Genomic DNA, 12,790 nt, shown 5'->3' on the forward strand with positions numbered 1-12,790 from the left:
GGAGAAAGATGAAGAATGCAAACTGAGATTACATTTGCTCCAATTTTCCGAGGTAAATATACTTTGCACAAAAATAACTATTTTTCAAAGTGTGTTTTTTGCTCTCTCTTTTGTAAGGTTGGGTAACTAGGTTAAAATGGTAAACGTGTTTATTGTGTTAAATCTCCTTCTATATTTTAGGTTGTGGAAGAGGCTTGCACAAATTTATTACCAAATTCCTGTATTTTGGGATTTGAGGTTGCATTTATCTTTGTATTTTGATTTTGTTTTTTTAGTGGCTCGCCTGCTGTGTGTATAGGGGGCGCAAAATCAGAATGGCCCACCCAGATTTACGACTCAATGGCGCATCAAGACATAAAGGGTCAAATCTTTGTCGCTCAAACCTTCTCAACACATTTAAAACTTCTTCTTGGAGACGGTCGTTCGGTTGATGCACCCCACCTTACTTTCATAATGACGATCAAACTGATTCGACAAGGGTTGTAGGATTTGAAGTTCAGGTAATTGCACTTTCCATAATGGTCATAATGAGGGTCAATTGTTGTATTTATATTAATATCGTAAGAATGGGTTAACTATGAACACAAAGTTTGAATTATATGGCCTTTACTAGATTTGTTGACCTTCAAACTTTTGACTAAATCTTGTAATGTGCATGTCAAAGTTTATATATTGCGGTTCCAACTGTCTATCTTGCACTATATGCGGCTACATATGTGTACAGGATGACCATTGCTGTTGGTGGATGACTGTGGTTGAGTCGTCCACGCATCTATCTTGCATCATCTGCGGGTAAATATGTGAACGGGATGACCATTACTTTTGATGGAGGACTGTGGTTGAGGCGCCCATGTCATCTACCAAAGGAGGATGTAAATGCTTTCTAGGGAGGTAGAAACACGTGCTCAATCATCATTCTAGCTATTATCAGCTAAATAAATTATAAATTTGAAAGAAAACATTCATTCCTATGATAGGTGATACCATTTGAAGTTTGTGTTGGTCAACATGTGTGAATTGTGATACAGTCATACATGTTTTAACTATATTATTTAAAAACATAAATTTAAGATTGTGTTATTGAAACTGTTGCACCATGGTAACATGTGAACATGATTTTGTTTGTTTCGTGTATATATTTCTACTTGAAGATGGGATTTGGATGCGAAACTTTCAAAACCATAATGCTTAGAAAGGCTAGGGGTAAATATTTACCACCCCCCTCCCCCACAACGCGGGGGTTTGAACCTACTAGTCTGTTTACAAATTCAAAAGCATATAAATGAAAAAAAAATCATTCTTTCCATTTTCATCTTTAGACAAATCGTATTGGGATTTGTTTTCATATTAGACGATCTGCTTAATCATCTGAACAGTCATGGTTTTTCTTGAAAATGATCTTGGGCATCAAGATACTTATTTGATTATTATCTTTAGCAGACTCATATGTTTGTAAAATCATTTTGAATCGTTTTTTACATGTCGTGTAACAAGTTTATAGTTGAATCATAATCATAGTTTCTAAATCAGAGCACTTAACATGAAATCGTAGACCATTCCTTGAAGGAATGAAAAAAAAACACGTATACCTTAAAGAATGAAAATCCTAAATTTAGAAGAAATTTCATTCCTTGTGTAATAGTTCATTCAATTACCACATGACAACTAAACATCACTTTTTCCATTAACCATTTCATTCCGTCTCTCATTATTATATACCAAACGCTACCTTAGCCTCTTACTCATGAAACATAGAAAATGACAGGAAAATAAAAGGAAGTATTAAGAAAAGGTTGGAGTTGTTATTATTATCATGGTAAATTATCACTTAGGTAACGTTTGGTATGCAGAAATGATAAGGGGAATGGAATAATTCATTGCATGGGAATGAAAAAAGTGGTGTTTGGTTGCTCAAATGGAATGAAATCATCCAATACACATGGAATATCATTCCATCAAAATCATTCATTCTCACCCTCCTTTTTTTTCATTTCATTCCTTCTTCACGCTACTTTCTCAACACCACCACCACCTAACAATAACCATCACCACTACCATCGGTGCCACCATCACCTCTGCCGTCACCACCGTCACCGTCACCACCACCACCTTACCACCAGCGTTACCATCGCTACTGCCATTGCCAACAACGTCGACGTAATCACCGCAACCATTGTCACCGTCGTTGCCTGACCATCACCGCCACCACCACCACTGTCGTTGCGTGACCGCCACCACCGTACCATTGTTATCACTACCAATGCTATCACCGCTTGACCACCGCCACCCCTGCCGTCTGACCACCACCACCATCGCCACCGCCACCACCATTTTCATGGCCGGAGCTACCACTGCCGTCATTGTAGGTTTTTTTTTTTTTTGTAAAAAGTATTTTGAGATAGGAGTGTTTTTATTCTTTCTATTTCAATCCAAAAAAAAATTTTAGATACCAAACAACATAAAGAAATAATTTATTTCATTCCATAGGTTAACCAAACAAGACAAAGAAATGGTAATGATCCATTTCATTCATTTGTCCATTCCATTCCTTCTTCCATTCCATTCCCCCTTCATTCTATTACCTCCAACCAAACATACCCTTAGGTAGCGTTTGGTACGCAGGAATGGAGGGCGGAATGGAATGATCCATTGTGAGGGAATTGAGAAAAGTGTGTTTTGGTTGACCAAAGGAATGGAATTACTCATTACCTAGTCTATTTCATTCCCTCTAAAACACCTCAATTTCATTCTATCCATACCCCATGTTTTTTTTTCATTCCATTACCTCTTTCACCCTACATCACCTTCACCACCCTTCCACCACCATCAACACGCTCCACCACCACCACCACCAACCACCACCGCCGCCGCCACCAACCACCACCATTGCAATCCACCGCCGCCGTTACCTCCACCGTCGCCACCAACCATCGCCATCAGTGACATGCGCCCGCCACCGCCACCCGCCCGCCGCCACCATCAACCGTCGCCCCCGCCCCTCACTGCCACCACCCGCCACCCACTACCCATCACCGTCGCCCACCACCGCCTGCCACCTCCACCATTACCGCCACCACCCACCCCCAAACCACCACCACCACCACTCACCTCCAACTACCATTATCTCCCGTCACCCACCACCACCCGCCACCGCCGCCACCAACCACCACCTTTGCCGTCCACCACCTCCGTTACCACCACCAACCATCGGCATCAGTGCCAGACGCCCACCACCGCCACCTTCCCACCGCCACCATCAACCGTCGCCCCCTCCCCTCACCATCACCACCCGCCACCCACTACCCATCACCGTCGCCCACCACCGCCATTGTCACCACCGCCTGGCATCTCCACCGTTATCGCCACTACCCACCCCCAACCACCACCACCCATCTACAACTACCATTATCTCCCGTCACCCACCACCAACTACCATCACCGCCCACCAATGTCACGACCGCCACCTACCTTCCACCACCCACTACCACTCACTACAATTTTAATTTTTTTTTCTTTTTTTTCCTACCTAGCAAACAACACAAAATCATCATTAATTTTTTTTCCCATGTGGTAACCAAATATCTCATTGGAATAGTAATAAACCATTCCATTCCTTTGTCCATTTCATTACCATGTTTATTCCATTTCTTTGTCCATTCTCATTATCTCATATCAAACAGACCCTTACTCATGTTTAGAGATGATCAAAAAAACCGGTTCCTGGAACCGAACCGGTTCCTACCCGTTTTTTGTAGGAACCGGACCCTATCTGATTCAACCCGATGATCCGTGACCGGTTCTTGCATTTCTGAGTGGGGGCGGGTAGGAACCGGAACCGAACCGGAACCGAACCGGAACCGGTTCTTGCATTTTTGGCCGTTTTTTGACCGTTGGGGTCAAAAATAACCGTTTTTTGACCGGTTACGGTACAGGAACCGGGTTAGGAACCGGTAAGAACCGGTTCCATAGGTTAGGGGTCCGAGGGTGGGAGAACCGGTTCGGTTCCCTAACCGGTTCGAGCCTGGAACCGGTTTCAAAGGAGGTTTTGAATATAGGAACCGGTTAGGAACCGGTTCCGGTTCCTAGTCCCAAACCATTTTGAACATCTCTACTCATGTTGATCATTAAAATATGGAAGTCTAAAAACGAAAAGATCTTCAACAACAACAATAGTCAACCGGAAAGAGTTATGGAGGGAATCAAGGCCTTAACTTTCCTTTGCATAAAAAATAGAGGGAAAAATCATACTTTCCTTTTTTCTTCTTTCTTTCTTTTTCTGTTTTTTTTGGAAATGGCCTAAACATGAGCATAAAAGAAAAATCGTACTTTGGATTAGTCGCTTTGGTGTAATTAATTTTCATCTTGCCCATGTATCCCTAGACTTCATATTTCTTATGTTTATCCCCCCCCCCCCCCCCCCCCCATATACGCACACACACCCTTCTTTTGAAAGAAGTTACCTGAGTACAACTATGGAAAATATATGTGTCATTCTAATCAATTTTATTTATAAATTAGCTTTACGTTTATTGTGTTTAAGTTAAAATTTTCTATTAAAAATGGTTAATTAGGAGCAAACGCTAATGAATAAATAATAATACTAATAATAAAAAGAAAAAAAAAAAGGCGTAACATTGTTTATGAACAAAAGAAGACATACAAGAACTTTCCTTATTTACAAAGATCCTCTAAGTTCTTGATATTTCACATTTGTTCCTATTATATAACTTTTTTCCTAAGTAACTAAAACTTTTTGACATGTTTCAATAACTTACCAAATAGATGGTGAGAAATCTCTTTTTAAGACTTGAGTTCTCTTCTACCATCATATTCATGGCATAGTAACACTAATAACCTAAAATTCACTACTTAGCAACGTGTGTTATTACATAACAAGATAGATGTTGTTTTAGGTTTTGTTCTCTTTGGTGAATCATCTCATGGGACATGACAAAAATCAAGCCAATAACATAGCCTTAGCCCTTGAACCATATTAACTTTACTTTTGTTGTTTAGTGCTTGTCTCCAAGGTATCGAAGACACTCATCTCAACTTCATTAAAGCAATCCAACCCAAAATCATGAACTCCAAAATCTTGACAATCTAATAGCCATGTAGCACAATCATCCCATGAGGTGAAGACATCGACGTTTTGAGCATTGTTTGGTAACTCCCAGCTCGTTAAATCAACTAGCGGAGGCCCTTCGTCACCTAAGAGATAGCTTAACAGCTTCTCATCTTCACAAACACTTTCAGACAACTTTTCATGCTCACCACTTAGAGTTGAAGAATTTTCATGTGGCGAGGAGTCCTCAAAGCTCCTTGTGGCATTGCTGCTTTCCAAATGTGGTGAATGATTGTTGATTTCGGATTGTGAGGAATGCTCTCCAGGAGATGATGATGTCTCTGTATCTTGTTGTTCCTTTTGAAGTGGTTCATGAGTAACAGGATCTATTTCTCGTTTTATGAGTTTTTTCTTGATATGAGTGTTCCAATGATTTTTAATCTCGTTATCTGTGCGTCCAGGCAATCTTGCTGCGATTTTAGACCACCTATCAACCAGACAACGAAAAATTTTAACTTCACTTTGTACGTCATAAGAAATAAATATAAACTTGTTTTTTTACTAAATTTCATTCGCTACAGTAAATACACAAATTTGTTTTATAGTATTATATGTGTATTTGTATTAGTAAAAAGATCTTTCCATATATAATTTACTTGAAAATATATCAAATGTTGAAAACTTTATTGATATAAAAGAAAAACAATAAAAAATAATCCATTTGATAAGTTTATACTTTATATGTTTAAATATGCAAGATTAAGTATGCATACAATAGTTACCTTTTTTTTTAATGTTAACGAGGTGGTGATTCGTTAACAAAAGCAAATCTTTAAATATGACCATACTTTTTCTTGCAATATACAAACGTCAAAATATGAGAAAATAGACCAATAATAGCCAAGCACTAAAAAATCTCCTCGTAGCTTTACTATGAAACATGTCTGCCATAAGCAATATTTATATAATTACTTTTTTTAACAAATATTTATATAATTTACTAAATACTAATTTCAATTTTAATATTAAATAGTAATTCATGCTTAATAATCTACTATATCTTTATATTACTCGATGATGTCATATATTGGTAATTTAACCGGTAACATTTTTAAAATTCATTTTTATTGTTAAAGCAATTAAAAAAACACATAATAATCATATATTTACACCCGATTTAACTTAAATTCTCGTTTAATTTCGCTCCCAAGAAACATATGTTTCCTATTTCGCTCATAACCATCCGCGTAAATCAAGTGTAGACGGATGATAACTGCACAAGTGAGGTCACCGGTCTCAACAAAATTTAAAGTTTTAATAACTATCATTGATCAGATTGTTTGTATAAATTATTATCATTTTACTTACAATTACAGAGTTGGATTATTAAAATCCAAATATTATGAAAGCCCTCAATAACTTATAAAACCTGATGTTTAATATTGTATATTGAATCATGAAAGATACAAGATTAATGAGCTTTGGAAATTTTGAAAAATATCTTATAGTTGGCGTGAGAGAGTGACATCAAATTTACCTATTGCCGAGTCTAGCATGGAGATCAATAACGAGTTGTTCTTCAGACTCAGTGAGAAGACCACGCTTCAAGTCGGGTCGAAGGTAGTTGGTCCACCGTAGCCGACAACTCTTCCCACAGCGGCGGAGTCCCGCGAGCTTCGGGACAGCCCGCCAACAACATTGGCCGCTAGTCAGAATAAAGTTGATAAGTTTATTATCTTCCTCGGCCGTCCACGGCCCTTTCTTCACCCCGAGTTTGTCACAGCACGGTTGTCTTCCCATCGTTATTAACCGCCAGCAAATTAAAACACAAGAAAACTATAACTTTAATGTTACCTAAAATATTTATAATGTATAAATCAATCAAAACAACACACTTACCTACGCCACCACCAACCTACATATATAGCTACCAAAGTGAAACTTGTAGAGAGAGAGAAAGCTAGAGAGAGAGTTTATGGGGTCCACCATTTGATCCATGAAAGGTATAGGTGAACTGCAACTTGGTTCGGGGTCATGACTGATGAGGTGAAAAGGAATGATGGTTGTCACACGTACACAAAAAGCCACTTATGAGGTATTAAAAAATAAGTTTCTTTTTTCGCCCCTGAATTTAGCAAAATGTTAAGTTCAATACTAAACCGGGTTTATATTTGTGAGAGAAATTTTAGCCCTATTTAAGAGTATTCACAAATCACAACATGCCCATCAAACACTCCCTCATCTTCAAAATATAAAATTTTCTTTTAAAAACGCATTCCATCCGTTCCACAATTTCAATCCTTTTAACTCTAAATTATAGAAAGTTGCTATAGTAGTTTTTCATATATAAAGCTATACTAGACTAGAGCATTCTCATCCCTTCCACCATCTCAATCTCTATAAGAGTATTCTTAGTCAATTTCCTATATTGGTGTGAGAGAGTTTCGTAAATTATATACTATGGTTATAAGTGGTTGTCAGAAGAGCATAGAGATAGTGTTATATGTGTAAGTTAAATTTGGGGTTTCACTGTTCATACCATCTATAATATTATATATATATATATATATAAAAACGAAACCCCTAAAATCCTACGTGTCGTGATGTGGTCGCTCCCCCCTTTATGGAAGCCATCAGATTGCTTGATTTTTAAATGCAGGTCTCTCATTGATTTAACCCAAATTCATGGGTATGGGTCTTACCAAAACTAGATAGCTCTTAAACGATTATAACATCTAATTAAATTAAAAATTAATCTTATCAATTATTTGACATAAAAATCCTATAAAATAGGGATATACTAAAATTTAATATCCAATTTAAAAAGAAAAAGATATTATTTATAATTAATAAACAATTTTATAGTAAAAAACATAAGTGGGTCAAGGGTCACCAAATCCAGATAGCTTTTAAACGGCTTATAACATATCCTTTATTTATAACACTCTTTCATCATCAAACCCTAAGGATATTATTAACTGTCTTACAATAAAGAAAATTAAAATCCAAAAAATAAATATTAATAAACAAAAATGTAAAACAGTCATTCTCTCAAGCCATCAGATTGCTTTATTTGTAAATAAAAGTTTCTCACGCATTTGACCCGAATTCACGGGTAAAGGTCTCACCAAACTCAGATAGCTTTTAAATGGGTTTTAACATCTCATTGTATTAAAAATTAATCTCATAAAATATTTGATATGAAAAACCTATAAAATAGGGATATACTAAAATTTAATATACTATTTTATTTAAAAAAATATATTATTTATAACTAATAAACAATTTTATAATAAAGAAAATAAACAGGTAATGGGTATCACCAAACCCAGATAGCTTTTAAACCGGGTTATAACGTATCATTTATTGGTGAAACTATTTTATCATCAAACCTCAAGTATATTAATTATTAACTTTCTTACAATAAATAAAATTAAAATCCAAATATATATAAATATTAAAAACGAATAATGTAAAACAACCACCGTAATACGCGGGATAAAATCTAGTATATTAATATTTTAATATTCTCTGAAAGTGGTTGTGAGTGAAGGAAAAAAATATAATGATAAAGATATAAAAAGTATTATGTAATTGAACATGAGAGAGAAAATACAGTGATTTTAGTATAGTTACATTATATATATGGATATATTGTTGGGAATTAGATGGGAATGTTTTAATTACACTAAAAACACTATATTTTCTTTTTTCTTTTTAATTAAATAGTATTTTTTTATACCTTTATCATTACAATTTTTCTCTCTTTCATTCACAACCACTTTAAGATAATATTAAAAAATTTATAGAATGCTACAGGTAGGGGTATTCAAAGTCGGATATCCGAACATTTCAGATATGGGATTTCACCATTCGAATACGTATCCGAAATTTCTGATGTCCGTTCGAATAGTGAAACGGATATTCAAAAATATGAAAACACACAAACACACACACACACATATATATATATATATACATATATATATATATGTGTGTGTGTGTGTGTGTGTGTGTTAAAAAAGATGAAGTTACAACATCTTGATGCTAGACTGTTGCTATCTAGTCAAAAACAAATAAATCAGTGTCCTAATCACCTAAACAAGCTAGGGTAAGTAGGGTGTCGAACCACGAGAAGTATGTGGTCAGTGTAGAGTGAAATCGATTCCTAACATTATGAAATGAACTATTTAAAAGTGATGATCACACTAGCAATTGATTTTGGTTTTATAATAAACAAGCAAGTAATCAAAGATTCAATCAATAAAACAAAGCAAATCACACCCGGGAATTCAAGTAAACAAACTAGCAGTAATCTCATGCAACTTAACAGATAAACTATCTTGTGTCAACTACAGACTGACTAACCGGTTAAACCTTAGGCATCCACAATCGCTAACACACGGCACTATTTATCAAACGGTCCCTGCGAGTGTGACTCAACTAAGGGCAAACGTATGCTTTCTTGTAATTAACAGGTCAAAACAATCTTACGAGCAATTATTATAGAAACCGACAAACTAATTGTTCTGATCGATAAAAAACCTAAACCGACTGAATGGACGGACGGACATACTAAACATCAATACTCATAGATTAACATCAAAACAATTACAATTAGTTGTTCTAGTACATGAGAAATAAACTGAAAGATTACAAACTATACATCCCGGGTATGACTCGAAGGGTCTAGCAGCGTTTCGGCATCTCTCGGTCTTCGATTATGATGATTTGGATCATATCTATGGCCTTGAGATGATTGGAAGTGATGGTAGGCTGCTATTCCTCTCCAAAAATGATCTGAAAACTGAATGATAGCGTTTAGGGTCGTCTCAAAACATATTCTAAACAAAAACCCTAACTTCCCGTCAGTGGGGACCATCGCGTAGTACGATGGCCCTCCTCCTTTGCCTATCGCGTTATGCCATGGTCCTAGATGACTTCATATTTGGATTCCTCTCATTGAGAAACCCAACATTCATAAATTATGGGTCCCGTAACTCATTTTCTAGCCAGGGATATGCTCGTTTTACTTCGTGGTCGCTTTTTATGAACCCCATCTTGTTTAGTTTTAGCATCGGCTTTAGGTTTCTCATCCAAACTCTTCCCGAATCCTTCTAACACTTCCTAAGACTTCAATTTATGCTCTGGTCTTCCCAAGAAATCATTCCATGCTCGTACAAGTCTCCAATTTAGCATCTTTAACGATCAATGACTTGAAATACAAAATCACGTATGAAGTACCAAAGTTCTATCAATATACTAAACAAAACTATATAATTAACACACTAATATATATATATATACAAAATACCTGAACATCACATCCCCACACTTATCTTTTGCTTGCCCTCAAGCAAAACTCTAAACCAAACATCAACCTCCATCATAGGTATATCAATTATCACCATTAATACTAGCAAGGTTTAAGGTCATACCCAGTTTCCCAGACTGACACTTTCTAGATTGACAACTCACAAATAAAATTAATGCTACAATAAAACCCTAGAATCATCTAGACAAGTGTACTTTGTTTCCGGCTAGGGCATACATGTTCACACCCCTCACACTATCAACACTCCTCTCGGTTTAATATCTAGACTAGCAAAAGATGTGCTAGTATATGTCTCTGCCCTCAAAATACCTAATATGAGTTACAACTTAATATGCTTGCAGATCAGTCTTATCTCCACCCATTAACCATCGGTTGCAAAAAGACTCGGACTGAGGGTTTTGCTGAGGCTTAGGTTTGGGTGCGGATTAGGCTTATTTAGTGACTCGGGTGGATGAAACCCAGTTAAACAAACCAATATACAGACTAACGAATACAAACGAACTAATTACACAATCAACTGCTATTTACATACTCAACTGCTAATTAAAACTGAAATACTAAACTGATAAATTCTTTGTCTTTTTGCTGATTTTTCAGTTTTTTTTTCAGACAATAATAATAACTGATAAATACAACTCTGAACTTTACAACTTTACAACTCGTCTGACTAAGTACAACTCGATATATATATGACTCAATAACGAACTGAATTTCATCACACGGGTTAAAAATACAATAAAGGCCAAGACTGCAATGGTATATAATGTTCAGTTTAGCAAATGAAAAAGGAATATGGTCCGAACGATCTCCTAAGGGATAATGCCTGGTAAGGAATTTATTTAGTAGGGAATTATGTACGGAACGGTTTTTCTCAAGTCATAATCTCCACACAGGTGGTGGTATTAAGATCTCGATAAGCGTGTGACAAGCAAGTTCTAATTCTGTAAAACATACCGGTTTCCCTCAATCAATGTCAAGACATACTTTATATCTATTATATAATATGTGTATTAAGTATAGGGGCTAATCTCACAATATGTCTGGAAATAAAGGCTGCCGATATGAAACATGTCTACCCGTCCCCTTGACTCGTTATGCCCGCCTAAACGAATCTATTTTCAACTTCTCATTTTAAAAACATTTGTCGGGAAAACTATCGAGAAGCTGAAAAACCAACCATGACCAAAAACCTCTAACTTGGCATTAATAGCAATAAGTGACAGTTAATAACTTAAGTTTCTGAATACTCTTCGAGGTACTATCGGGCTAAAAATTTCAAATTGCCCCATCCCCACACTTGATGTTGACATTGTCCTCAATGTTAAAATAATAAACAATTAACGAAACTTTGAGGGACGGGGTTGAACTGACAGTTTAACTACTTAAAAACTCGAGGAACAAATGTGATGGGTTTAAGCAAATTATACAATTACATTTCTAAAAACTAAATAAAAATAACAAAATAGTTTATGAAACCGAAATCACTTGATAATAATGACAATGCAATACTAAACTCGGCCCACAACTCTCAACATACTCGTGACACATGTCTCCACTACTGACCAATACCGACTAACCACATCTGCACAAATCTCGAGACATGTATAAGCAACCACTCACAAGTATAAGACTTAGGTCTTTTAAGAATTAATATTATATTATAAAAACATTACCAAGCCGAGTTAGTCAGTTTCATAAAAAAATTTGTTAACAAATTAAAAATAATAAAAGACCTAACTCACTTTCATAGGAATCACGATTGCATTTAGCGTATGCAACAAGCCTTTTAAACCCCCCCCCCCCCCCCGGTAGCCCGGGTGGACGAGTGAGGTCTCGTGAAGGTTTATAGTGAACACACCCACAAAGTTCCAAAAGCAACACAAAAATATATACAAATATACAAATCATACACAGCAAACAAACATCACTTGATATATACACAAGTGTTACCCAACCAGTTACCCATACATGTTTTCCTAATATAATATAATATAATACAGGATAGCTGATAAAAACAAAATAAAAGGAAAACAACCTAAAATAGTAACCGGAGTCTGCTGCCGTCTAAACATCCCTTGTTGGGTCAGGCTGATCAGCTACCTGACCCGACCCTGATGGCTTTGCCTGATCTCTAGCCTGCTGATGTATTTGTAAAGATGATGGGATCGGTACCTGCAGATGAGTAAATAAAATACGGAAGTAGTCATCCTAGCAGGCCATGTGGGCCCACATCTTTGTCTGCATAGACTGCTGTTGTTGTTGAAGGATCTCCAATTTGACTGGCTGTTGCGGCTGCTGTGGCTGCTGTGCCTGGCGGAGCGGATGCTGCTGCGGTCTCATGATATGGGGGACATAGACGGGCTGTCGATGAGTCGGAATGCTCATCTGAA

General features: G+C 36.6%; 1 protein-coding gene across 1 annotated transcript; it reads right to left on the reverse strand.

Annotated features, from left to right (window-relative positions):
• Positions 1 to 4,675: 4,675 nt before the first annotated feature.
• Positions 4,676 to 7,007, reverse strand: LOC143631978 (MYB-like transcription factor ODO1). The gene is made up of 2 exons (XM_077100584.1): positions 6,603 to 7,007; positions 4,676 to 5,552 (listed from the first exon to the last, which is right to left on the reverse strand). Exons 1-2 carry the CDS (start codon positions 6,863 to 6,865, stop codon positions 5,000 to 5,002), a joined length of 816 nt encoding a protein of 271 aa, XP_076956699.1. The 5' UTR covers positions 6,866 to 7,007; the 3' UTR covers positions 4,676 to 4,999.
• Between the last annotated feature and the right edge of the window lie 5,783 nt (positions 7,008 to 12,790).

The sequence above is a fragment of the Bidens hawaiensis genome, unplaced genomic scaffold (assembly GCF_021521415.1).
Source record: "Bidens hawaiensis isolate Kalapana, Puna unplaced genomic scaffold, B.hawaiensis_p1.1 tig00006302_1, whole genome shotgun sequence".
Classification (NCBI taxonomy): domain Eukaryota; kingdom Viridiplantae; phylum Streptophyta; class Magnoliopsida; order Asterales; family Asteraceae; genus Bidens; species Bidens hawaiensis.

Coding starts and splice junctions, on each gene's coding strand:
- LOC143631978 (XM_077100584.1), bottom strand. CDS start 6,865: ATGGGAAGACAACCGTGCTGTGACAAACTCGGGGTGAAGAAAGGGCCG. Junction 5,553..6,602: donor CATGCTAGACTCGGCAATAG/GTAAATTTGATG, acceptor TCTGGTTGATAG/GTGGTCTAAAATCGCAGCAA.